General features: G+C 59.6%; 1 protein-coding gene across 1 annotated transcript in view; it reads left to right on the plus strand.

Annotated features, from left to right (window-relative positions):
- The first annotated feature begins 1,491 nt into the window (after positions 1-1,491).
- SDC3 (syndecan 3) overlaps positions 1,492-26,340 on the plus strand; it is a 37,069-nt gene continuing 12,220 nt past the window's right edge. The window contains exon 1 of the mRNA XM_047726569.1: positions 1,492-1,839. Within this exon, the coding sequence (XP_047582525.1) occupies positions 1,702-1,839 (138 nt within the window). The 5' untranslated portion in view covers positions 1,492-1,701. The remainder of the gene's footprint in view (positions 1,840-26,340) is intronic.

Here is a 26,340-nt window from a genome sequence, read left to right on the forward strand (position 1 = left end):
CAGCCTTATGCCGAGCTGACATTTGTCCTTGGGACCTCTTCATCAGGGCCCTGAAGGACAAGTGCCAGTCCCCCCGAAACCCCAAATCTGGTTGGCACCCCAGGATCTTTTTCCCTGGGCCCAAACCCAGCCCTTCCCCTGTTGGCTCCATTTGTCCTGGTTTCGGTTCCCTTTTTCCTTGGGGGAACTGTCCCACTTTCAGCTCAATTTGGTTCCTATTTCCTGATAACAGGCCCGGAACAGGGTGCCAGACATAGGAGCAGACTTCCAGCCTGCCATCATTAGCAAAAGACCTCCCTTCCCTGGGCCTCAATTTCCCACCTAGGTACTGACAGCACCTTCTTCATGGGGGCTGTTGAGAGTGAAATGAGACAACTTAGGTATCGAGTGGGGCCATGCCTGCCTGGTGTTGGGGCTTAAGAAATATTCACTTTGCTCCCCCATCCTCCACCCAACATCTGGGGCCAGGTGAGCTCAGGTGAATGGGAAACACATTCATTGACATAACAGATTGATTTTGAGCTCCCACTATGTGCCAGGGCTCCAGGGATGGGCCAGGTGACCCAGACCCCCCCCCCCCCCCCCCCGGCTCCTGGAGGTCCTGTGCTTTGGGATGGGGACTTGAATAAAAAGTAAAGTGCACAGAATGTTTGGGGGGCAGTAGAGATAGACCAGGCAAGACACCTGCACACCCCTTCTCACACCACCCCACTGGAGGTGTCAGCGAGCTGGCCCCCCACAGCGGGTGGGGGTGCGCCGGAGGCAGGGCCGCCCCACTTTCCCCCTGCTGATCCGGTAACAGGGGAAGAAGCCTACAACCCTCAGGTGTGCAGGGGACATGGAGGCCTGGAGAGGTCCAGGCGTGGTCGGAGGTGTCCTGAAGGTACTCAAGCCCCTGGACCTGGGTGACCTCTGGCCCACTGTGTCCACTGGCCTGGGACCCGGAAAAGCCACAGGAACGGTACCCTTACGGAGAAGCTAGTAGTGATCACACAAATGCCACCCATCTACTCAGGCCCTCAGTGAGCCAGGCCCGTCCTCCTGCATTCCCACGCGGGATCCTTTCTTTCCTGCGCTCCTGCCAGTCTTCGGAGGAGCGCAGCGTTCTACGGGATCCCCATCCTTGTGGTCGAGGCTCAGCGAGGCAGCCCACGAGTCCCAGGTCGCACAGCAGCCACTGTGGCGGGGGTTGCAAAGGCCAGGGCGCGAGGTGGCGGAGGTCGGAGTGCGGGGGAGCGGGGGGGAAAGGGGCTGGGGCCGGGAGGGTGGCGCGGAGCTCGGGGGGGAGGAGACTAGGGGGTAGGCGAAGGCGGGGGCGCGGGGTGGCAGGGAGGGAAGGGATTGGGAAGGGGAGGGGGGCGCAGGGCCCGAGAGGGGGTAGACTAGGGGGCCGGTGGGGGGGCGGGGCGGCAGGGGACGCGCTCCGGCCCGCCCCGCCCCCCGCCCCTCCTCCCGCTCCGCCCGCGCTGGGGGCGGCCCGGCGGCGGCAGTGGCGGCGGCGGCGGCGGCGGCGGCGGCGGCGCACGCTTCCTGCGGGCGCGGCTGCTGTGGGCGCGGAGCTGCGAGGCGGAGCCGGGCCGCCGAGCCGGGAGCCCCGAGCCGGGAGCGCGTCGGTCCAGCCTCCGGGCCGCGCCGCCGCCGAGCAGCCGCCCCGCGCGCCGCGCCTCGGGAACAAAGGCGCCCGCCGCCGCCGCCGCCGCCATGAAGCCGGGGCCACCGCACCGCGCCGGGGCCGCCCACGGGGCAGGCGCCGGGAACGGGGCCGCGGCCGGGCCCGGGGCCCGCGGGCTGCTCCTGCCGCCGCTGCTGTTGCTGCTGCTGGCCGGGCGCGCCGCGGGGGTGAGTGACGCGCGCCGGTTCCCGCGGGCCCCCCTCCCCCCGACCCCCTCCGCCCAGCCCGCCCCCGCACCCCCCTTCCCCGACCTCCGCGCCCCCCCAGCCCCCGCGCCCCTCCCCCTGCGGGCGCCCCCCAGCCCCTCGTTCCTCGTCCCCAGGGCTGACCCCTGGGGGAGGCCGCCCCCGCCGTTCCCGCTGCCGGCCGCCTCCGGGGCTCGCTTCTCCGGGCTCTGGGGACCCCTCCCTCGGCGGGCGGCCCGGCGGGAACCGGAGCACGGGGCGCGGAGTACCGCGCCCCTTTCCAGCGGGGTCCTCGGCCCCGGGTCGAGAGGCGCCGGGCGGGCCTGACGGCGGGGCGGGGGGTCGTCGGGCGCGGGGCCCGGGCTGGGTGTGTCGTGGGTCTGGAGCGAACGTGGCTTTGGCTTCGCGGGTGTGCCCAGAGCGCGGCCACTTTTAGAGAATTGGGGTGGGTTCCCTGCCGGGGCGGGGAGGTGTGCGTTTGGTTCCTCCGAGGGTCGCTTTGGGAAGGACAGTGGGGGCCCGGAGAGGGGGAGGGGTGGAGGGTGATTTGCGTGAAGGTGACCTGAGGGGGTGAGAGTGACCCCGTGTGTCTGATCCCCTCAACGCGCGGGGCGTTGGGACCTGTGAGCTGTGTAGGGGTGAAGAATGAGGGATGAGCAACAGCCCAGCACATGGCTGCCTGCCGCCTTGCCTTACCTGGATGTGGACCCTGTGGGAGTGACCCATTGTGTGTGCCAGTGGCAGGGTAGGCAGCTATGGGCTGGGGCTGTGGGTGCCCGTTGGGGGGGGGGTGAGTGTGTCTGTGGGAGAGACCTCCGCGGTGGGTGTGTGCTTGGACCCATGGGAATGTGTGTGTGCATGTGTGCATTTGTGCAAGTGCTCGTGGCTGCATGGGTGACCCTGTGCATGGGGCTCATACCGTCGAGGGGGGCAGAGTGTGTGCAGGGCGAGGGGAGTATGTGTGTACGCGGTGACCCCTTCAGTGTCCCTTTGAATGACCACGCAGCTGTGGGGTTGAGCTCAGTCCCTGTTCCGTTAGGGGGAGCAGGAGGAGGTTTAGAGAAGGGCCAGCTCCCCACCTTGAGGGACCTAGGTCCCAAGTGAGTTCCCCCACAGATGCCAAGTCTGGAGCCCGGGCTGGGGATGAGGTGGGGGTTTCTAGGCCCAGTCTCTGTGGCTCGTTCTAGGAGCTGCACCTGTCCCTCATTCCGCAGGCTGAAAAGGACCCTGGTCTCTCAGGCAGCCCCCAGGAGCCGACCCTGTCCCTGCATGTTTCCGTGGGCCTTGGTGGGCTGGCCTGTAAAATGAGAGGAGGACAGGCATGGACCGAGAATTTGCTTCTTGGACAGACAAGCTCCTCAACAGCCTTCCCCACCTGGGAGCTGAATGAAGGGTGGAGGGAGCATTGAATGCCAAGTTAAGTACAGTGCCTGGTGGGCTGGTAGTCTCATCCCCAGTCCTCCCCCAAAGGGTTTGAGAAGAGGTCCCTGGGTGGGACTGGGACCCAGCCCATCCTAGCGCCTGGGTCACTTTCTCAGCCATGCTTTTGAAAGACCAGTTTTGAAATCAAAATCTTGGAAATAACCCAGCCTTGGGTTCAAATCCTGGCACCCCCACTGACTCATGCTGTGACCTCGGACACACTGTAGCATCTCTCTGGGCCTCTACTTTCTCTTCTGTAAGATGGGGCTGGTAACACCGTCCTCGGAAGTGAGCTGAGATGATACGTGTGTTCATTCACTGAAGTAAATGTTTGATGTGTAGATGAATGAAAAGGGGGCGTAGGACAAAAGGCTTGATATTTGGAGACCCGGCAGGAATCTTGAGCTGTATGACCCTGGGCCAGTCCCATCCTTTGCTGAACCACTGTTCCTCACTCCTACAACAAGGCTAATATAATTCGTGCCCCACAGGGTGGTGGAAGGAAGGAAGGGAGTGCCTGGCTGGTGGAAGACTGTTCTGGAGGGGCTCAGTGAGACAGGGTATCCCTGAACCCGAGGGCGAAGTAGAGTGGGTGTGGTGCAGACCCACAGCTGAGGAGCAGATAAAGCAACACCCCCTCACTGGGTCTGGGCCTGGAGGCCAAGGTGGTGGGCATGACTGGGAGGGACTCCAGATGAGGTGGGAGGGGGAGCCCCTCTCCTCACCTTACGTCTTCCCCAGGGTTGGGCTGCCCAGGAGGAGTGTCACCTCCCTTGACCCAGGAGCCAGCAGGGTAAAGGGTGGGGCCCAGGTGCCAGGCGTGCCGCCCTGAAGGAAGAAGGAGATGCCTGTAGCAGGAGGGACCGAGGTTAGACCAGAAGGGCCCCACCCAGGATGGCTCCTGGCCTCCATGGTGGGGTCCTCTAAGGACATCATCGATGGGTGCTGACTGGCTCTGGGCAGGGGAGGGACAAGATGACCCCTGCTCTGCCCACCAGCTTTAAAGGGAGCATGTGTGTGTGTGTGTGTCTTGGCATCTGCTCTGGGGAGTCGTCTCTCCTGAGAGACCAGGTGACCAGGACTCTTGAGGGATAGCTGCCTTCAGAGCCACTTCTGTCACCACCCAGACAGGCTTGGAGTGTGGGGATTCTAGAAGTTCTAGCTTGGAGACATGTTCATGTAGAAGCTTGGAAAGGATTTTAGGCTTCATCTAGTCGTGTTTCAATATCCCCAGTGATGGGAATTCACTGCTCTGTGGTCGTGTGACCTTGTGAAAGTTAGTTAACCTCTCTGTGCCTTGCTTCCATCTCTGCAAGACCGAGGGAGTAACGACAAGGAAAGAGGTTTATGCAGCCCCGTGGTTGGCTGAGTCCACACTCAGCCAATGCTGGTCTTGTTCTAAGGCTGCCATTGCCCAGGCCGGCAGTGTGATGGCGGGGGGGGCGGGGGGCGGGGGCGTGGGGACGCAGTGATGGTGGGGAAGGGGAAATTAAGCAAGGGATTCTGTGGAAGCCCCACCCCCTGTTCCTGCCCCCCTTCCCACCCCAACTGTTCCCCCTGCCCTAGAGCTCCCTTCTCGTCCTCCAGCTACACTGGTTGACTCTGGATGCTGAGTTGTCAGAGTGAGATTGTCCTCACTGTAAAAATTAAAAGTTGGGGACCCTGGGGCTGTTGGAGGCCAAGCCCTGACACAGGGACGTCACAGGGGCCTGCTGACTCTTGGCCCCCAAGGTGGCAGGGCCTTCAGGGATAGACACCTGGTGTGTGACTTTGAGTAAGGGATTTCTCTGTTTGAGCTTCCCCATCTGTGAAATGGGGACTGAAACAGTGCCAACCTCACTCACAGGGATGTTGTGATGAGGGCATGAGCTCCTTGGGTAGAATGAACAGAGCCTAGCAAGCTTTCGGGAGACAGGACTTTTCCAGGAGGGGGCCTGGAGAGGTCAGAGAGGGCTTCCCGGAGAAGGAGGTGGTCACCTCAAAGTGGTCAAAGTGGTCACCATGTGGCACAGAGCAAGCTGTAGCCTGTCCTGACCCGAGGCTCTCATACTTGTCGGTTGGGGACGAATACTTCAGGACTGCTACTCGGGGTTACAAAATTCTCATGGCGGAGTTGGGATGGGGAGCGACATGGTGCCGCCATCTGGGAATTCAGTTTGTTTCTTCTTCCCTTGTGTTGGGGGTTGGTGTGGGGTTGAGCTCTGCTGAAGGTAAAAGCATTTTAGGGACAGCTGGGTGGCTCAGTCAGTTATGGGTATGCCTTTGGGTCCAGTTATGATATTGGGGTCCTGGGATTGAGCCCAAGTTGGGCTTCCTACTCAGTGGGGTTCTACTTCTCCATCTGCCCCTCCCTCCCACTTGTGCTCTCTCTCTCAATTAGATAAATAAATAAAATCTTAAAAAAAAAAAAAAAGAAAGAAAAAAGCCGTGTGGCCTTTTGAAAACAGATGGCTCCTCCCACCTCATGGACTGGGACATGGGGTCTCTGGGGGCCCCAGGCAGCACTGGGGTAGGGCAGTTCTGGGCTTGGGCTCTGGAAAATGCTGGGGCACCGGTGGAGAGCAAGGTGGAGAACAGAGCTCCTTAGAAGCCTGGCCCTGCCACAGGCGTCCCTCCAAACCCTCCCACCGGAGCTGGAAACCCCCTTCCCCACCCAGGCCTTGCTGCTGCTTTGGGTCATTCTAGGAGGGGCCCCAGTAGGATTGCTGAGGCTTGGAGCAGACTGAGGCAGCTGGGACTGGAGGGGTGAAGTCTCCATCTGTCTTTGTCGCCCACTCCTCCCCCAAGGGCTGTGGGCACGATCTGGGGAGGGCTTATTGACATGAACAGCAAACTAACTTTCACAGAGAGCCCCGCCTGCTAAGCACTCATTCTGTATTGGCTCATTTAATCCTCATGATAATTTGGGAGGTGGGAATGAGAACCTCCGTTTTATGGAAATGAAGGCACAGAGAGGTTCAGTGACTTGCCCATGGTCACACAGCTGGAAAGTAGCCGAGCTGGGTGAAGCCAGGGCCTGCCATGCTGAGAGAACTGGGCTTCGTTCTGCATTTACCCCTTCTCGCTCTGTGGCCTTGGACAAGATGCTCCTCCCTGGGGCCTCCTTACCCCACCCCCCATGAAGCTCACTTTATCTACTGTTTCACGGGGCTCCCTCTTCACCAGGCTCTGCTGGGTGTGTCCTCTGTCTTTTCACCTCTGCTCTCACCCTGGCCTTTGGGGTGGGTGACAGTAGCCACAAGTTGCAGGTGGGGGCAGGGCTCAATGAGGACTTGGCCCCGGGGCCCTTGCTCTTCTCCCACCTCACAAGGTTTTGTCATCTGTACAGTGGGTGACTTTGAGGGTCCTGAGTTTGGGCTAAGGGAGAGCATTGAGGACTGTGCAGGATGAGGGGGCAGGACTCAGGTCTGGTCCTGGCACAGGAGAGGGGTCTAAAATCCCACCATTCCCTGGGCACGCATGGGATGCCCCTGGTGTTGGGGCTCACCCTCTGCACAGGTGACCGGGCCTGCGTTTAATCCCTCCTCACCCTTGGACTGCTGTCACGGGTCCAGCCCAAATCTTATTCCTGCAGCCCTGTCCCTGAGCTGTGTCCCCCTTGTCCCCAAGGTCCCCTGCGGCCTTAGTGACTTGGTGGGTCTCCTACAGCCTGAATGGTTTCCTTATAGACCGTGAACCCCCGCAGGCAGGCTTTGTGGCTTTTGTCTTTGCTGAACCCCAAGGCCAGCTGCGCACCTGGCCCAGAATTGGAGGGTTTGAGTGAAGGAGTGAGTGGGTGAGGGAAGGAAACCAGGACTGGGGGTGTGGACCCTGGACTGGGGCTTCGTGTTCTCTCCTTTGGAGGTGGGTTGAGGGACAGCCAGACTGGCAGGAGTTTGCTGGGCGCCGGCGTGTGCCCGTGGGCTGGGAGGCGCCTGGGGGCTGCGCAGGGTGGGCCTGCGGTCTGACTGTGGGGGCGCCTGCCACCACATCGGGGTGGGACAGAGGCGCGGCGGCCCTGGGCTCCAGCTCAGCTGCTCTGGAAGCCTGTGATTTTGTGTCTGGGAGCAGCGGTGTGGGGGAGCTGGGAGGGAGGGCAGGGTGCCAGGAACTGTCCTGAGTTCCTGCCCCACTCCAGCCCCACAGGGGGCGGGGCCAGGACTGGTCTTGGACTACCACGCTTGTCTTGCTGCCCCCACTAACAGTCCACCACATCGTGGGAACATTAGGCCAGCGCCTGGTAAATATTTGTTGACTGGCCTCCTTGTAGGGGGGGGGGCTGCCTTGGCTCCCAGACTCCCAAGATTCCGGGAGGCTGGGGGGCCTTTACTTCCGGCTCCCCCCTCCCTCCAGAGCAGGCCCTGGCCAGAGGGGTGGCTGCTTCCCTCCCCGCATTGACCAGGCGAGTCTCAACGCCAAACAGGAAGCTGTGATTATAGGGGGAGTCTGGGCAGCAGTGGCCAAGGGCCCAGCTGCAGCATGGGAGTGGGGGATGGCCCCTGACCAACCATCTGGCCTTTTCCCTACCTGGCTGCTGATGGCAGGGGGACGGGGAAGGCCCGTGCTTGGCCTTCTGTGCCAGGTGGAGAGGGTTCTACTGCCTCTGTGACCCAGCCGGCCAAGGGCTGCCTTCTTTCCACCCTGGGACCCCCAGCTGGGCCTTGGTGCCATCTGTTTTGGGGTCTCCACACCTGAGGGTGTATCGTGAGGTCATAGAAGGAACAGGGGCCCCAGAGCCAACTGGACCAGGGTCGAAATCCTGGTTCTGTGACTTTCTAGCTGTGTGATCTTGGCAAGTTCTCTTAGCCTCTCTGAGCCTCGTTCTCTTGTTCCAAATGGGCTCAGAGAACCTCTCTCTTGAGAGTTGCTTGAGCGTGAACCACCGGAAACAATAGAGAGCCTGATAAGGAGTGGGCACTCCTGCAAAAGCCTATTTCTTCCATTTCCCTGCTTTGGTTTTGCTCTTTTCCTGTCCCTCGCTCCATCTCACTGCAGAATTGCTTTTTGGGGCTGGGAGTGGGAACCAAGTTGGAATGATCAAGGCTGACCCAAGCAGAACCCTGGAGGTGGGAGCTGGCCTGGAAGGGAGAAGCTGCCATCTCACAGGTGGGGGTCCTGAAGCCCAGAGGCGGCCTGGAGTGTTGGCCAAGGGTTGGGGCTGGTTATTCAGTCTTGGGTGGGCTTGCCCAGCCCTTGGCCGCTCGCAAAGGCTGTGGCATTCCGCTCAGCCCATGGAGAAGGCTCTGAGCTGTAAAGCCACTCACCAGGGCTCGCCCAGCTAGGTCCCGGCGGAGACCCGTGTTCAGTTACCCCTTCGCCCTCTCTGGAGTCCTTTCTGTCCCACTGCTGCCCTTGTCATCATACCCCTTTGGGGCCAGGGTTTCCGCAGACGGGATGGGGAGGGGTGGGGTGGGGGATCACGCTAGTTAGGGCCTTTCTTCTGCTTCGGGGATGGGCAGTGGGCTTGCTTCACTCTGGGATCAGCGTCAGCCCAAGCTCCCCTAGAGCTCAGTCTACCCCTTGCACCATCCACCAGCACCCCCATCCCACGCCCCGCCCCCAGCCCTGCTTCCCAGCCAAGACTTTAATAGGAATAATTTAGGATCAGTCACCAGTGGGATCTGGGAAATCTGATTGCGGCAAACTGATCGCCAGTGGGCCTGCAGGTGGCTTGTGGTGCTCGTCCTTGGGCTGGGGTGTGGGGGAATTCGGATGGAGGATTCGGGGGCTGAGGAGACAGGGCCATTCTCCTGGGAGCAGGGAAGGATAGTCTTGTTTGTCAGGGTGCTTGGCAGAACCCATGTGCTGCCGTCCCCCGGCAGGGCCCATGGCCGGGGATAGGCACCCATGTTCCCAGCTGCCCTTCACCAGCCTACCAAGCGGGGGCTGCCCCCTCCTTGGGGCCTGGCTGCCGTGGAGGTGGAGGTTGGGTGTCTGCTTCTGAATCCTGGCTCTGGCCCTCCAGATGTGTCCTGTGTTGGGTGAGCGCCTGGGTGGCTCAGTGGGTTGAGCATCTGCCTTCAGCTCAGGTCGTGATTTCCGGGTCCTGGGATCCAGCCCCACGTTGGGCTCTGCTCAGTGGGGAGTCTGCTTCTCCTTTTGCCTCTGTCCTCTCTTTCTTTCTCTCTTTCCTTCTCTTTGTCTCTCTCATGTACATAAATAAGATCTTAAAAAAAAAAAAAAAAAGATGCTCCCTGCGTTGGGAAGACAGGCACAGATGGTGACAACCATAGGATAGTGGCAATGACCAGTACCTACAGGATGTGTGGTTCCTGTGCTCACCGTGTGGCATCTCAGTCCTTACTGTGACCCTGGGAGGGGGGTGTTGTTACCCCATTTTGCAGATGGGGACCCAGAGGCCCTAGAGGGTAAGCAGTGAGCCCAAACTGAGGCCGCTGGCAGGAGATGCTATAATGTTGGGGGCGGGACCCCACATTCTCACATGGGGGCGTCTTCTGCCTGATGAATTTGTTAATTTTGCAGCCATTTTTGAGCACCTGCTGTGTGCTGGGCCCTGCGCTGGGGGCTGTGGGTGTGCAGGCGTATCTCGTGTGTGTGTCCTGCGTCTTGTTGCCCGCCGAGCCTTGTCCGGGGAGATGTGTGTTGGTGGTGGGTGTGTGTTGGGCCTGGGCCTGTGTGCGAGGCTTCAGGGGCAGGTCCTGAAGAGAAGCAGGGAGGGAGCCCCCGCTTTCCCCGTCCCAGCCAGGTTCCAGTCCCAGTCTGCCGTGGACTTGGGCAAGCTGCGGTCTTCTCCGCAGCTCAGAGGGCCAGTAAGGCCTCGCTCACTAGGCTGGGGGGAGGCTGCTGTTGGGGGAGGTACAGCCAGTTACCTGGTTGGCAGCTGGGTAAAAGGAAGCTGCTCCTGGAGAGTTATTTTGACTTTTCTTACATTAGGTATGTTTTCTCTAGGATCCTAACGTTTCAGAGGTGAGTCTGCTACTGGCCTGTCAAGTGACCACGGGCAGCTTTCCCCCGCTCTGAGCCTCTAATTTCTTCATCTGTGCAGTGGGGAGGTTGGACCGGGTGACCCAGGAACCCTTCCAGTCTTCACATTTGAGGAACTATCAGAGAGACATGAGTCCACGGCTTGGCCCGGGGTGACCCCTTTGGGAAGTGAGAGCTGTGCTGAGTGGGGGGCAGGTGGGTGGGGAGGAGAGGAAGCTTGTTTCCTTCACGTGGCCTGTCTGTGGTTCCTCTTGGGCCAGGGTAGGACGAGCCTCTTTCCTCACCCATCACCCTGAACACCGCCTCTCTTCCGAGCCTCTGGGATGTGATCTGTCAAATCCAGGGGGCTGGACTGTGAGTCTGGTCTCCTGGATAGGGGAGGAGCACTGGGCAGGGAGTCCAGTAACTGGGTCCTTGTCCCTACAGTGCTGCTGACCTGCCAGTTACTTTATCTGCTATTTACTGATATCCCCTCTGTGTCTGGCCTGTGCTGAGCACTCAGAGGCCTTAGGGAGCTTAACCTGGCCTCTGACCTTAGGAAGCTCCCAGTTAGGGGAGGGAGCCGGCACCTGTGAGGGGCTGAGGGTCGTGAGTCAGAGGAAGGAGGGGTTGGTTTTGACTCTGGAGTATCAGGGAGGGCTCCATGGGGGAGGTGTCCTTTGTACCAGGCCTTGAAGGGTGTACCAGCACAATGAGAGGGGACCAGGGTGGACAAAGGCTTAGAGGTAGGAAAGGTCATGGCAGATCCGGGTGTGGTTAAAAGCAGCAGTTCCCAGCTCAGGGAGGAGAGCCATATGTGGAGGTGGGGACACACCTGCTGGTGGGGTGGGGTCGAGGAGGGTCGAGGGGGCTGCTGTTTTTCACGAGAGTGTGTTGTTCCTTGCATTTAATACATTCACTGGGCGCCTGCTGGGTACCTGGCCCTGTGGTGGGGCGGGGGGCGGATCTGGGACTGAACGGTTGAAGCCCATGGGGCATCGGCTTCAAAGACTTCCGGGTGGGCTTTGAGTCCAAACCAGGACATTTAGATTCCCTCCTGCTGTAGCGGGTGTTGGTCTTGAAGTGGGTGGCAGGGGTGCCAACAGGAGCACAGACGTGGTAGTATTAGTATTGAATTATGCCTTCTGAATGCCTGCCTGGTGCAGGGTTCTCCGCCAGACGTTTTACATATAAAAGCTCACTGAACCCTTACAACAGCCTACGAAAGAGGTACCATTATGGGGATTTCACGAAAGAGGAAACTGAGGCACAGAGAGGTTGAGGAACTTGTCTGGGCTCACAGAGTGGCGTACTTACTAGGATTGGAAGGCAGGCAGTCTAGAACGCTCTCTGGTGTAGAGGCACTGCCCAGCGCTCCCTCATGCATCGCGAACGGTGACATGTAGGGCCGTGAGAGGGTGAGTTTAGGGCCTGTCACGTCTTGTTCGGTGCCTGAACCTGGGTGGCCGCTGTGGGAGAGGCCCTGATCCAGGTCTGGGGGCTTTTGGCTTCCCCCACAGGTCTTTCCTCTGGTGCCTGTCTTCTGTCTAGGTGGGGTCGTGGGCTGAGGCCATCCTAGGCTGGGGAGAGATCAGAGGGCGAACGAGGCTTTCAGCTGAAAGGGCCCTTGGAAGCACTCTTGTTCAGCTTGTTCATTGTCCTGAAAGGGAAACTGAGGCCAAAGGAGTGATTTCTAGTCCTAGCAAGGCTCTTCCGGGATCTGGTGGTTCAGCCTTATTTTGCACGTGGGGAGACGGAGGCTGAGAGAGGTAGAGGGCTGGCCCAGAGTAACCCGGCAAGTCAGTCGCTGCGCTGGGACTAAGAACTGTGTCTCCTGACCCGCAGGAAGGGCCCCATTCCTTGTACCTTGTTTCTGCTATTGACCTGTGTCTCTTTGGCCCAGATGGCAGGCCCAGCTCCCACCCTTCTCTCCCAGGAAGCCATCCCTCCCCCAAGACTCGATGCCAGATGGATTCCTGTCAGCACATCCAGTGGACTTCTCCAGCTTCTCCCTCAGCCCTGTATACCCTCGCTGCTCCCCACCCCGTGACTCCCAGCTGCTCCCTGGGCACAGAGGATGACATCATTTCTTTCATCTTCACTCTAGCCACGTGTTGTTCACTCTCTGTGGACTGTTCCCTTCTCCAGAGAACTCCTACTCATCCTCCAAAACCCAGCACTGCTGTCCTCTCCTCTGGGAATCCTTTATCGACCTCTCCCCAGCTCTCAAGCACCGTGAGCCCTTCTTCAGCCCCTTCTCTCTTCCCTCCTTCTGGATTTCTGGGTCGAGCCCCTCTTCCCATGTGTTGGGATTCTCTGTGGAGCCCCAGCTCCGTTGCATTCTGCCCTAGCTCCTGGCTCCTGCGGGGTCCCACCGTCACCTCCTCAGAGCCCTCCCTTGGTGACTTTGTGGCATTAGCAGCCACTATCAGCCCTTACATCATCTCCTGGTTCCTCCTTCCCGCGGACTACCTGCTTTCCCTCCCCAAGTCCCGACAGTCCTGCATCGTTTCCTTTCACACATCCTGTCCTCTGGCCGCACACCTTGTTCTTCTCCCCAGCCCCTGCTCCTTGGATCCCTGAACTTGGGGCTGAGAAGTGTGGAGGCTGCCTCATTTACCTGGGGGTGGGGCGCACCCCGGGTCCTTCTGGCCTCCACCATTCTGGAAGATGGACACACCATGGACTTCTGGAGGCTCAAGCTTGGTTACCAGAGATCGTCCCCCTGCTCCTCTCCTTCCCTCTCTGCCTCCCACCCTCCTCCCTTTCTCCTCCCTCCTGCTCTGCTTCCCCAGAGCCCCCTGCTCCACTCCTCCCTCACTGGTTGGGACCTCCCTGGCTGCCACATCAGTGGGGCCAGGACCTGAGAAGTCCCCTGGGGGATGGGTCTTGCAGCATCAGAACTAGAGGGACTCTTCTTTACTCTAAACCCTCCTGGACCCAGACTCCTCCCTACCCTCCTCCCCTTCCCATGCCTTCGTCCACCCCTGCAGAAGTGCTGTTGTAAGGGCGGAGGGCTACAGGAAGTCAGCCTTCCACCTTGCCGTTCACCTGAGGACACGAGGCCCAAAGACAGCCCTGGACTGTTTGAGGCCCCCCAGCGGTGAAGGCAGAACGGCTCCTCCTGGGCTCCTTGGGGGCCTCTGGGAGCTGAGCCCTGGCTTGACTGAGTCCTGTTCTCACTGAGGCGGGGGAGCTGGGAGGCCAGCTGGGGATGGTCTCAGATCCAGAATCTGTGTTGAGGGGACCGTCCGTGAGGTGATGCCGGAGCCCATGGGAATCCTTTTTCCCTGTGGGGCTAAGGCCTTGGTTCAGCTTCGGTCTAGGCAAGGGGCAGGATTTGTGTACATGTGCATGTGTGTGACAGTGTCCCCGGGGATCTGTGCTGATGCGGGGGGCCCTGGTGTCCCCATGCCTACTCCCTTGTTCTAGTGCCTCAAATGTGGCCAGTCTTGGTGACCTAGGACAACCAGGTTGCTCCCTCTCCCCTTCTCAGCTGTGGGGAACTCACCCCCAACACCTTGGATGGCGTGGACCTGAGCAGCTCCTGGGAGAGTAGTGGGACGAGTTGGGAGATGCCCTCCCTACCTCGGGGAGGTCGAGGCACACATAGAAATGTGCATGTGTGCGGGCCCATCTGTGTCTTTGAAGGGGAATGCAGACCCTAGCACACCCCCTTGCCCTGTGCACACACACACGTGGAGAGAAGACCCACGTATGTATTGAACACACAGAGGCACACATGGACAGCAACACGCATACAATCCCATCCCCCAGGCACATGTAGCTCTCATGCAAACAGAGCCAGACCCACACAGGTGTCTAAGACCACCGGCAGGTGCACACACATGACAGTACCCACAGCATGCCTGGAAATACCCCGAGTGTGCTTGCACGTGTCCACTGGCATGCCCACATGTCCACACGCACACGCGTGCGCACATGCACGCTGCGGGGCCTCTGAGCTACCAGGACCGTGTCCGTCCTTAATCCCAGCTCTTAATCCCAGAGTCTGGGGAGCCCAGGGCAGAGGGGCAGCTGGTCATCTGGCCTCCTTAGCGGTGATTAAGGCAAGGGCGGGGGCCCGGGGCAGAGGAACACAGAGCTTTGTCTTCTGCCTGACCTCCAGGGACACTGCAAACTCAAACTTCGGGTTCCTTCAGAGGTTCTGTTATATGACCTTCACAGAACCCAGGGAACAGACATCCTGCGGAGGGGGGAGATGGGCATGGCTGTGTGTCCCCTGAGTAAGGTGACAGCTGGGGTCAGAGAAGCCCGGGGAGGCGGTCCCTTCCTTTAACTACTTACCTGCTGCTGACCCTGTGTCGGAATCTTCTGCCCAAGGTGTCCCGGGGATTCTCATGTCTGGGAACCCTGTTTTTGGCCACAACATCTCTGAACTGCATGGTAAGATGTGGCCCAGCAGGACATGCTGAATCTGGGGCCCTGAGCAGGGTGGTGGGGCCACTGGGACAGGGTGGGAGGGGGAAGCTTCCAGGACCAAGGGAGGCCTGAGTTGGGCATTGAAGGTGTCAGTGCCTGGGCGTTGGGAAGGGTGCCAGGACATTTTTGGCTGTCACAATAACGGGGTACCACTGGCATTTCTGGGGGAAGGGGAGTGGTCAGGGCTGCTAAGTGGGGGTGGCAGCATTGGTGCTGAGAAGTGCTGTTAGGTCATGCGGTGTGGTGAAGGTGTTCCTGGTCGGGGGCAGTGTGGACTACGGTTCAGAGGTGACTGTCCCTGGCACACGGTGGGAGGGAGGGGCCCCAAGATTGTGCGGGCTGGGTGCCCCCTTCACCCCTCCTGCCCAGCTGATGTTTGGATGAATGTGGGGGGGTGGCTGAGATAGACGGTGCGCTGGCCCCACTTGGGCTCTGACCATGACCTCTGCCCGTCTGCAGGGTGACCTCGGGCTGCTCACTGTGCCCCTTCCGTGAAGTTGGGCGCTGGTCGCCTCACCGTGGGGCAGTTGCGAGGACTGGGCTTTCTTAGCCCAGAAAGCCTCACATTATAGCGCCCAGAGCTGGTAACCAGGACTGGCCATCCCGGGGCCAGTGGTCACGAGAGGCCTTTGTGACCACGGAGGGGACAGTCATGACCACTGTCCTCGTCCTGGAGTTTGAGGAACGGGACGGTGTCTTGGTATCAGCTCTTCCGAGCTGTCCTGGCTTTGCGCCCTACTTCCGCAGTCCACCCTTCTCCTGCAGGCGCTGTCTGCTCCAGGCCCTGGGCCGGACCGGTGGGCCTCATCCAACCCTCTGTGGGGCCTCTCTCTGTTCTGGGTTGGGGCTGGCCCTGGGGAGCACCCTTCGGGGAGCAGGCCGGTGGGACTGCAGCTCGGATGGTAGGAGCCCAGGGCTGGAGCATGACTGGCCTGCAGAGGATTGGGTGAGGGGACAGGTGAGACCCAAAGGAGCACTGGTCAGGGAAGCCATGGTCAAGTGACAGGTGAGGAGAGGAAGGTCTGCCTCATTGGGCTGCAGGGCCTTTGGGGGCCAGGACACTCGGGGTCCTTATATCTCTAGTGAGCATCACACTCCATCTGAGCTCAGTGGAGAGGCTTTGCCTTTGGGCAGCGGACGGCTGGACAGGAAGTTGTGCTGGACCCACAGGAGGCTGGGTAGATGATGTCAGGGGAGGGGATGTGGGGCACTGTGGTTTTCTCCAGCACCTTCCACTTCCTCCCGGGACTTTCAACCGCCCCCCTCCCTTGGGACCCTTCATGGCCCACGCTCCACGTCTGTGCCATGAGGCTCTGTGAGGTCACCTTTTCCCTCACGGTGCTCGGATGGGGGACCAGAGCTGGGGACAGAGCAGGTGCCAAGGCAGTGGGCTGGAACCAGGGACTAGGTGGGTGGGAGCTTCACACCTGAGTTCCACGTCGTAGGGGTATGCAGGGGGTACAGAGCACCCATCAGACACAGCCAGCCCGCGGGATAGATAGGCCACTGTGTGCCCAGTAGAGGGTGGGAACCACTGGGCGGTGGGGCAGGGGGCGGCTGCCAGCTGAGATAGGCAGGGGCTGGTGCTTTGGAGCCTTGTGGAGCGTGGCATGGGCCGGGGGGGCGCCCAGAGTCGTGTCTGTCTTCAAGGCTGCTTTAGGCAGCTATAGGGGGCAGGGGACAGTCATGCTTGTCTTAGCTTCAGACAGGCTTTACCACTGGGCCCTGCCCCAACTCCTGCCCCCTTTCCTGGCAAGGCCACATACTCATGCCTCTCCCTGAGGGCAACCAGGGGCCAGCTGCGTGGACAGAGGGTACCATGGAACCTCTGAGGACTGGGGGGGTGCGGCGCTGCTATAGAGGGGTGGAGAGGGTGGTCAGCCTGAGTTTGGAGCTGTCTCACCTTCTCTTGGGGTCACTCTGGGCCAGGCCTGCCCCCTTCCAGTGGTCTCACCCAACAAAGTGGCCTTTGACAAGCACAGAGGAGGTAGTCACAGTGCTGGGCTTCTCCCACTTGTGGTCTGCAGAGTCCGTTTGCCCTTCTGGATGGCGGGGGTGGGAGGTGGGTGGGGAATGCCTGGGGAAGCTTCACCTGGGTCGTGGTTGGGGAGATATGCAGATGGGAAAGTTGGTGAGCAGGGGGAAAGTTTACCTCCTCTTCCATCTGAGTGTTTGAGTCTGGGCTCTGCTGTGTGACCCTGGACAAGTTCCTTACCCTCTCTGAGCCTCAATCTCACGCTCATCCTTTTGTTATCCCCTCAAACAGCAGCTTTATTGAGATCTGACTCACATGCCATCCAGTGTACCATCTAAAGCATCTAGTTCAGGGGATGTTAGTACATTTACAGAGTTGTGCGGCCATCCCCAATTTTACACATTTTTCTCACCCCCGAAAGCAAGCCTGTACCTTTTCAGCAGTCCCTGCCATCTCTCCCCAGTCCCCCAGCCCTAAGCCATCTCTTGTCCTTTCTGTCTCTGTGGACCTGCCTGGCACGGCCCGTGGGGGCGGCCTCTCACGCGGTGTGGTCTTCTGCGCCCGACTTCTTTTGCTCCGTGTAACGTTTCCCAGCTTCATCCACGTGGCAGCGGGTGCAGGGACTTCGCTACTTTCTTTGTGGCTTAGAATTCCGTGTTGTGGACTTGCCATCTTTCACTTACTGTCAGCGGACGGACGTCTGGCTCAGTTCCACTTTGTGCCCGTCATGAAGAAGGTGGCTATTTTTTTTTTTTTTTAAACGTATGTGTTCGTGCGTTTTCCCTTCCCTCGGGTGCGCACCCTGGGGGTAGGGTTCCTGGCTCACACGTGACTGTCCGTGTAACCTTCAGAGGAGCTGCTGGGCCCTTTGGCACCATGGCCACCACTCGAGGCTCCAACTGCCCCGTCTTCTCACCCACACCTGTTCTCTTGGGACTCAGGTTGCCTTTGTTTCTGCATCCTTCTCTCCTGCAAGTATTCATGGAGCATCTGCATTCGACAAGCTGAGAAGTAGCCGGGCTTTGGGGCAAGGACCCGTTTGGATAATCTCATTTCATCCTCCCAACCCTTTGAGTTTGGTACTGTTATTATGCCCATTTTGTAGGGAGGAAACTGCCTCAGAGAGGTGGATGTACTCACCCAGGGCCACACAGCTCCTGAGGGCCAGGACTGGGATCTGGACCCAAGCAGTCTCACTTCAGAGCCCCTGCTCATCGCCAGGCCCTGTCTGTCTGCCAGGACTCCGAAGAGGGGGTGAGAGTCCCCTCCCTTCCCCGATCAAACCCCCAGTGTCTCACAAGTGTCATCTCGGGCTGGAGGCAAGTGTGGCCCTCAGGGGGCTCTGCCCACTCCTCCCCCAGTGTTTTGGTCTGATTCCTTGCCCTGTGCCTCACTTCTCCATGGCGGCAGTGGTGCTGGTGGGCCCCCGCGGCTCCCTCCCCGAGTCGGGCTCATTCCACCCTTGCCATGGAGCAGCTCCGAAGTCAGTGGGGTAGCTCCAGGCTGGGGGTGGGGAGTCGCCTCTCCGCACATGTGAGCTCCTGCTGGGTTATAAATAACAGCGAATCGGATGGTGGGGTGACCACAGCCCGGTTCCTCAAGGAGGCTGGGCTTGGACACACACAGATAGGGACACTTGGGGGTGTGTGTGCGTTGTGGGTCCTCAGGGGGTATGCTGGCACGTGCCAGAGAAGCCTTGGGGGAGGGTGTCAGAGGCTTCGCAGGACAGCTGGAAGGGCTGGGTCTGCCCCGGGCTGATTTCAGGGTCTGTTTGGTTTCCTGGAGGAGGGCTGGGGGTCACTTGGCTTCAGAGGGCCCCCAAGATCAGGCTGAGGATTGTTCTGCCCCTTCAGCTGGCCTTCTTTCTGGTCCCGAGAGCTTGAGAATGAGACACAGTGCCCTGGGTCCTCTCTGTGCCCTCCCCAACCCGCTCCGCACTGCCAGGCCCCACTTCCCCCTGCCCGGCCACCCCCCAGCTCTATCCTGACTCTCTACCTGCGTTCTCTGTGACCTCTAGCAAGTCAACCGGCCTGTCTGTCCAAAGGAGGGTCGTCTCACCTGGCTCCTTGGAAGGAGCCTGGCGTTCAGCAGGTGCTCAGGAAATGCTCCTTCCCCCTAGCCCGGGCCTGCTTGTCAAGTGGCTGGAATTGTAGGCTCCCCTGGGATCCTGCTAATCTGCAGATTTTTGCATATAATTTGCAGAGTTATTTTATGAAAAAAATATGCTGGGCTCAGCCTCAGGTTCTCATCCCTCCTCTCAGCTGTGCTGGAGTCCTCCTGGTTGGGTTTTGGAAGGACCAGAGAGAAGCTTTGTCGGAGCCCCTGGTTTTATACACAGGGAGACTGAGGCCAGAGGCCAGGGCCTCCCGCAGGATCACATAGTGACTGGAGGCAGGAAGGGGGTGCCTTGGGGCTGTGGAGGGTGAGCCCATTCGCAGTGTTCACTGAACAAATATGGAGGCTGACTGTGTCCCAGAAATATTCTGGGTCCTGGGAACATAGGAGTGGCCTTGGTGGACCCAGTCACCGTCCCCACTGTTGCAGGGGGAGATAGATGTTAGATGAGAAAGTCAATAAGCAAATTTTGCGGGCCCTGGTGAGCTAGGAGACAGCCCTGGTGTTGGCAGAGCAACTGGGTGTGGTGGGAGGTCATTTGGGTAGATTTGGTAGTTGGGGTCCCTCTCTGAGGAGCTAAGCTTTGAGTTGGGACACGTGTCACGTCGTAGCACCTAATAACCGCCCAGTCCCGGCTCGGCACATCACGGCGGGTGTTTCAGCGTGTGGGGAGTCATGATCCCCATTTCGTAGGAGGGCACACTGAGGCCCCGAGAAGCGCAGGACTGGACCGTCTGAGCCCACGCCGGGTTGTTCGGAGGCCTGTGGGCCCCAGGAGCGGGCAGGCCCTCAGCTCGATGGCTACCAGGGCCTCAGGCCCGAGGCAGCTGCTGGTGAGTCATGGGGTGGTGGGTGGGGCTGCGTACCTGAGCTGGGCCATCTGTCAGGGGAGGACGTGTCCTTCATTTCTGCTCCTTCCCGGACGTTCAGTCAACCTGTCCATCTGTTGGTGTCTGTAGAGGATACTGTGGAGGGTGGGGGCGTTCCCACTCCTGAGGAACTTCCTGGTGGGGCAGGCTAGCCAGGCCTGGGAGTAGGTGTGTGCCATGGTCTTGGGGGTGCAGCTAATCTCGGGTTCAAATCTGGCCCCACCGCTGTGTGACTTTGAGCCACTTGTTTGCCTCTCTGAACTCTGATGTGCCCGTCTGTGAGGACTGAGGCAAGGTGCCTAGAGAGAGCCTGGCACATAGCAAGTGTTCCCTCCGTGCTAACGACTCTTGTCCAGGAGAAGGGATGGAATGGCTCCGGGCCTCCTCAGGAAAAACCCACAGTGAAATGTCACTTCCCAGCTGGGATCGCTGCCTGCAGTCTTGGGGTGGGGGGGTGCAGGAATTCCCCAAGGACAGGATCTCGGGTGTCAGTGAGGCCAGGGTTCGAGTCCCCTTCTAGTGGTGCAACAGCCTCGTTCTCATTGCGGATGGGGACAGTAGCGTCTGCGTCCCAGGGAGGCCGAGTGGGTTCAGCGAGGTTTGGTAGAATAGGGGCCCATTCAAGTGGGAGCATGGTTGGTGGCCCAACTTCCCTGGTAAATGACAAGACGGTGGAGGTTGTCCCCAAAAGGGCCTTCCTAAGGTGGACCATCAGGTGGTTGGTGTGGGCAGGCCTCGCCAAGAAGGCATATTTTGAGCTGACTGAGCTCATGAGGACTCACTTGTCCTGCTGATTGTGGGACCCTAAGTGCCCAGATTAGTGCCTGCCACACAGTGGGAGCTTCCTGAATCCTGCTTCTCGATCGAGTAGGTGCTGACCAAGGTGGAGGTGGGCAAGAGGGCTCCCCTCAGAGGCAGGGACAGCATGGGGCAGGCCTGAGAGTGCCCTACCGTCCCCAGCACCGAGAGGGGTTAACTGGGGGGGAGTAGGAGGGGAGGGTGGGCCGCTGGGGGAGCAAGCCGCTGAGTCTAGAAATGGGGCCTCAGTGGGTGGTCCTGCTCTGAGGCACCATCTTGGGGACAGGAATAAATGAGCAGTGTGAGGCAGGATGGCCAAGAGGGTGACGCTCAAAGGCAGGTGGCTGGGGTTGACAGGGTGGTGACGGGCGCGTCCAGCCCTGGGCTGAGGAGGGGTCTCGGCGGAGGCCACGTGGTAGGCAGCTGTTCCGTGCTCCCCCAACGGGGACTGGCAGGAGTGACAGGGGCAGGAACTGGGCTGATGGGAGAAGGCGGCGGGGTGGGTGAGGTGTCTGGCCGGGCAGGCCACCAGACCTTTCCGTGCCTGGGGAGGAAGCTGGGCCCTGCCAAGCCGTCCCGTTTGTGGCGAGGCGGGCTGTGCAGGGCCTGCCAGCTCCCCTCAGGCTCTTGGGTGGTTCCAGTCTGTTCTGCGTGTCCCTCTGTCTGCCTGTGAGCTTCCTCTGGGATGAGATTTCTAGTGGGCTCTCTGCAGAATGAAGGGGCCCAGGAGTTTCACAGAGTGGAGAATGGCAGGATTGGGGGTCCAGAAAGAACGTGCTACTTCTAATCCTAAAAGTGCTCTGGGGGGCGCCTGGGTGGCTCAGTCGGTGGAGCATCTGGCTCTTGGTTTTGGCTCAGGGTTGTGGGATGGAGGCCTGCGTGGGGCTCTGTGCTTGGTGGGGGGTCTGCTTGAGAGTCTCTCCCTCTGCCCCCAGCCCCCCAATAAATGCATCTTAAGAAAAAGTACTCTGAGTTTATCATAGAAAACTTGGAAAACATAGGCAGGTCCTGAGAAAAAAATGAAAAACTGTCATCCCGCCACCCAGAGAAGTCTCTGGAAAGGTTTAGTAGGATTCGGTGTGAAGAAGTTCGCTTTGGTGGGGAGTTCCTTGAAGCAGGGTCATGTTCCGTATTTCTTTTTTGTAACCTATTTTCTAAACTTAATGATGGTAATGGCATGATAGCCAGCGTTTACTGAGCAGTTGGTTAATGGAGGGGGGTGTCTCCGCGAGGTGGGGATTTTCTTTTTTTACCAAGGAAACAGTCTGAGAGAGCTAAGGACCTGCCCCAGGTCACCCAGGTCTGAGAGACGGACCCGTGCGTTGGATCCTCTCAGCAGTGCGGGCTCGGGGCCTCCCGAGGGCAGCACGAGCCTCTTCCCGGGTCAGAGATAGTCTTTGAATCAAGTAGAAAATGAAAGCCTTCATTACCCAGTCCTGCCTTTTAATGAGTGGATAGAAGAGAGCGTGGGTTTGTGGAAACACCATTATTGACAGCTGTGTAATACTCCATGCCATGGTTTCGCCTCACCTTACCAAAATAGTCGTCTGTTGTTGAGAATCGGGCTAGTTCCACTTTTTTTTTTTTTAAACATCGCCTTGGATCTCTTTGACCCCAGGAACGGATGCCTGGCTGCCCAGTGTCAGAATCAGAAAGGCCCTCAGAGTACCAGGCTCCACTGTTGGTCTTGCAAAGGAGGCAGGAGGAGAAGGGAGAAGGGGGCTCCTCCGGTTCGTGGAAGACGGCTGGTCTCCAGGCTGTGGGTGCGAGTGGGGGCCGGCTTGCTCCCCGTGGAGCCCAGGGTGGGTGTGGACGGGGGTAGTGCTGCCCCGGGGCAAGGGGGGTCCCGGGAGGTGGCGGGAGCAGGGGGTGGGTAGTGGACCAGGCGAGGAACTGATTGTGGAGTTTGGATGTGGGGCGGGGATGCGCAGCACTTGGCTGAGCCGGGATGGGCCCACAGGGGTGTTTCCTACCCTCTGAGCTGCCCTTGTGAGAGACTGGAACTGGGTGTTTGGAAGAAGGGAAGGTGTGTCTGCGACAGTGTGTGCCTCTGGGCCTTGCTGTCAGGTTCGGCGTGGGCCTTCTCTGCCCCTCCTCACTGCTCCTGTCCAGAACTGAGGCCCTGTGCCCCCTTCCTCAGCAGATGCCGCGTTCGTGCCCCTCACCCTTCCAGCAGCCAGTGAATGTGGTGGGTGCTGGGTTCCCAGCCAGGGCAGCTGTGAATGGGTGGGGGCTGGGGACCGAGGCGTCCCCCCTTCCCTGTCCTGGCTCTCCATTGTGTTGCCCCCTTGGCTGTCCCGCTGCCCAGAGCCTGGCCCGGCCCACATTCCTGCAGTGACACTCCGGGTCTCCGGGTTGGAGCTGGTGAGCGTGAGGGGCACCGAGTTCTCACAGGACTCAGGGCCTTTTGGGGACAGGGACTGGTGGGGATGGAGCCTGTGGGGATCCAGAGGGTGCTGCTGAGACCACCCTGCTTCCCTGAGCTAATAATTACTGTCCCTGTGTGTCTCTGGACAAATCCCTTCACTTCCCTGAGTGCCGCCTGGCAGGCTCATTCCCCGCCACCCACCTTTCTAGTCCTAGGATGATGGAAGTCTCCCCTCTCTGAGCCTCAGTTTTCACATCTGTAGGAAGGAAGAGTGGAACCCAGTGAGCACTCAGGCCTGGTTTAGCCTGGACGTAAGGACTGAAGAGGGGAACGTGCCGGGATAAGACTGACAAATGAGTATGGTACGCCACCTCTGTAATTAGTGTCCCTGTTTAACCAAAGAGAGGCTCAGAGAGGTTAAGTAACTTGCCCAGAGTCACCCAGCAAGTAAGCCGAGCTGAACTTGAACCCAAGAGTGTGTGAATCTGGAGCTGGGCTCCCAACCGCCACTCACGTTGCCCCCAGTCACCAAGAGACTGGCGCCTGAGTCTGGCTCACGCAGGGAAGGAAGCTTGGGTAGAATTAATTATTCCTGGTTTTATTCTTAGCTTATGCAGCATGATTAGCAGTGCACAGGGGTGCTAGGCTCCGGGCCCCCTGCCAGCTGACCTAATTTGTGCGTCTGTGTCTGTAACCCGCCCTTTCTCCCAGCTCATCCAACCTCTCTTTTTCTGTGTGCACTCTCCCCTGCTGTGTGGCCTTGGCAATGCCTCTTAACCTCTCTGGGCATTGGCAGCGTCGTCTATGGCATGGGTGTAATCATCCAGATTCTGTCTTCCATGGTGAGGATGATAAGGGACAAAGGAGACAAAATCTTCAGAAAGGATAATAGAAAGATTAGCACAGAATTAACGATAATTGCGCTGTGTTGATTTATTCAGCTCTGCACGATGGGTCCTGTGCTCAGCCCGTTACCTGGATGATCCTATTTGATGTTCACAGCAACTGTAGGAAAGCTACACACTATTATCAGCACCCCCATTTTACAGATGAGAAAGCTGAGGTGAGAGGTTCAGAGGCTTGCCTGTTGTCCCCCGAGTAGGAAGGGAGGAGCTGATCCATTCTGGCTTAACCTCTGTGCTGTCCTGTTTCTCAGAGAAGGCTCGTGATGGGTGAGGGCAGGTGATAGGTGCTGGGCAGAAGCAACCCCAGACTTCTCTGGTCCGGGGTGGGGGGTGACCTGGGGTGGAGGGGTGCAGAGGGAGGCTCCCTGGCTTTCTCCCTGAATGCGTGCCCTGCGCCCTGCCCTCGGAGTGAGCGGCTGCAGACTGCAGATGTGAGCAGACATCCCAGAAGTCCAGCTGATTTGGGTCCCTCACCCCGCCTGGCTGCTCTAAGATCTGGAGGGGGTTGGGTGGGGGTGAGTCGTGGACGGGGAGGCCCTCTGATCATGGTGGGAGTGTGTGGTGCCTCTTTGGGGTGAAGCTGTGGGCCAAGGTGGGTGGTGGTGAGGGGGCAGCGAGGAAGAATGGCAGGGGTGTGGCAGCTCTGGGAAAGGGGGTCGTGTCTCACCCCAGTGTTGTGTGTACTTGTTTGTACCCATGAGGAAAGCACGCGTGGCACACGTGTGTGTGTGTGGAGGAGACCGAGGGGTGCAGGTATCAGGGGCCTGCTGGTAAGGCGTCGGCAGCAAGATATACGAGGGTGCAGTGGGTCCTCTTCGGGGCATGTGGCTGGGCTGGCTCGGGGAGCACACCGTGTGTTTGCTGTGCATTGGGGCGTGTGGACAGTGCCCAGACACGGGTGTGTGTGAACAGCTGGGTGGGGGCGTGAGTTCCAAACTGTGACCACACAGGGAGGGACTGGGGCTGGGGGCGCAGGCGGAGGCCGGGCAGTGGGTTGGGGAGTCCAGACCTTCCCCCGCTGCTGCTCCGGGAGCCTCTGGGTGGGAAGCAGAAGAGTCATGGTTTCTGCGCCGGCCTTCTGCACGGCCTGTTGGTGGGGTGGGTGTGCCACACGTGAGCGAGAGCAGAGCTTGGTTACAGCCCGTGAGGTCTGCGTGCCTGCCGTGGGGAACGTGTGCAGGGACGTGTGATTCAGGGAACAGACTTGGACATGGGGATGGCTTGGCGTCCCTGCGGGGGTGGGGAGCCGCTCTGTGGTTCTATGTTGCTGGAGCTCGTGTGGGCCGGGTTGTCTGTGAGCGGAGGGGGTCGGTGAACGTGGCTCATGAGTGTGTGTGTGCCGGCCCCGTGTGTGCAGCTGCATGTGTCTGTGGGGCACAGCAGAGGAGGCAGTCTGGATTGCTTGCTGGCTGCAGTGGGGGGCTGTTAGGTCTGTGGACGTGGGGTGCAGTGAGGGGCAGGGTCAGGCCATGGGTTCCTGGGGCCTTGGGGGTCCTGGGGCCTTCGGAGTCAGTGCTCCTTTAAGGGAAAGGCTTGGATAATTATGCTAATTATGCATGGAATTATGCAAATGGAGAGGTCGTTTGGGGGTCGAAGGCTGTTGTCCCCATCCTCCTCTGGCACTCTGTGACTTCTGAGGCTTTCCCTGCTGCCTCCCAGGCTCAGTGCCCTGCCGCCATCTCTCCTCCCCTCTCTCCTCTCATTCCTCCTGATCCTGCAGGAGCTGCAGCCACCCGCACCCCTGCAGCGTTCCTGGGGGGGCCCCCACTGAGCCCCTGCACCCCAGCTGGCCCAGGGAGGGGTCAGACTGGCACTCAGCTGGCTTTGTGGGGAGGGCTGGGCAAGATGGCATCCTGGACCCCACCCCTCACCCCCACAGGTGTCCCCCTGTGTTAAGCTTTCAGGGGTGACTGGGCTTTTGGCCGTCCCTCCTTCCATCTCATCTGGGGGCCGCTTATTATTCAGAAAGGGTGTTCTCTTGGATGCAGGTTTGGAAAATCACTGAGGTGGCCCCTTCCCCAGCTTTGCCTGATGAGCGTGAGGCTAAATTAAGATGTGAGAGAGTTCTTTCCCTCTGCCTCCCACTCTCGCCTTCTCTGCTTTCTCTCCCTCACCGAGTCCTCCCTGCGCTGCTCCCACCCCGTCTCCCCCCTCCACGCGCCCCTCTGACCCCTGGCTTCCCTCTGTCCTGCATCTCCGTGCCCCCGCCCCCCACTCGCGCCCTGCATCCTCTCTGTTCTTCCATGATCTTTCCTCTCCTGCCCCCACCACATCTCTGTGGGGAGCTGGAGCTCCTGGTCCTTAGCATGGAGGAGCTGGTCGCCATGGTAACGGTTGTCATGTGGATGGCTACTGAGCTAGGGATGAATAGTATCTAGGTGAGAGGTACCTGAGTGGAGGCTGGTGGCTTCACAGGAGGCTCCATGCTTGTCTCTGAGCTTCAGAGCGGCACCGTGTGCGCCCACCAGTGCCTGCCCCCTGCCCCCACCCCGTGCCTGCACCTGTTTGTACCCAAAGGCACGCCAACACGAGATGCCTCTCCGTGGCTGCCTCTGAGTGCGTGTGTATCAGGGCGTGTCTCTGTGCATTTTCTGTCTCTGGGTGTGTCATTTCAAGAGTCTGTGGCTCTGGGGGGCGTCTTTGGATTTGTGCAGACCCTTCCGGGAGTTGATTATCACGGGCTGT

Source organism: Lutra lutra, chromosome 4 (genome assembly GCF_902655055.1).
Source record: "Lutra lutra chromosome 4, mLutLut1.2, whole genome shotgun sequence".
Taxonomy (NCBI): Eukaryota; Metazoa; Chordata; class Mammalia; order Carnivora; family Mustelidae; genus Lutra; species Lutra lutra.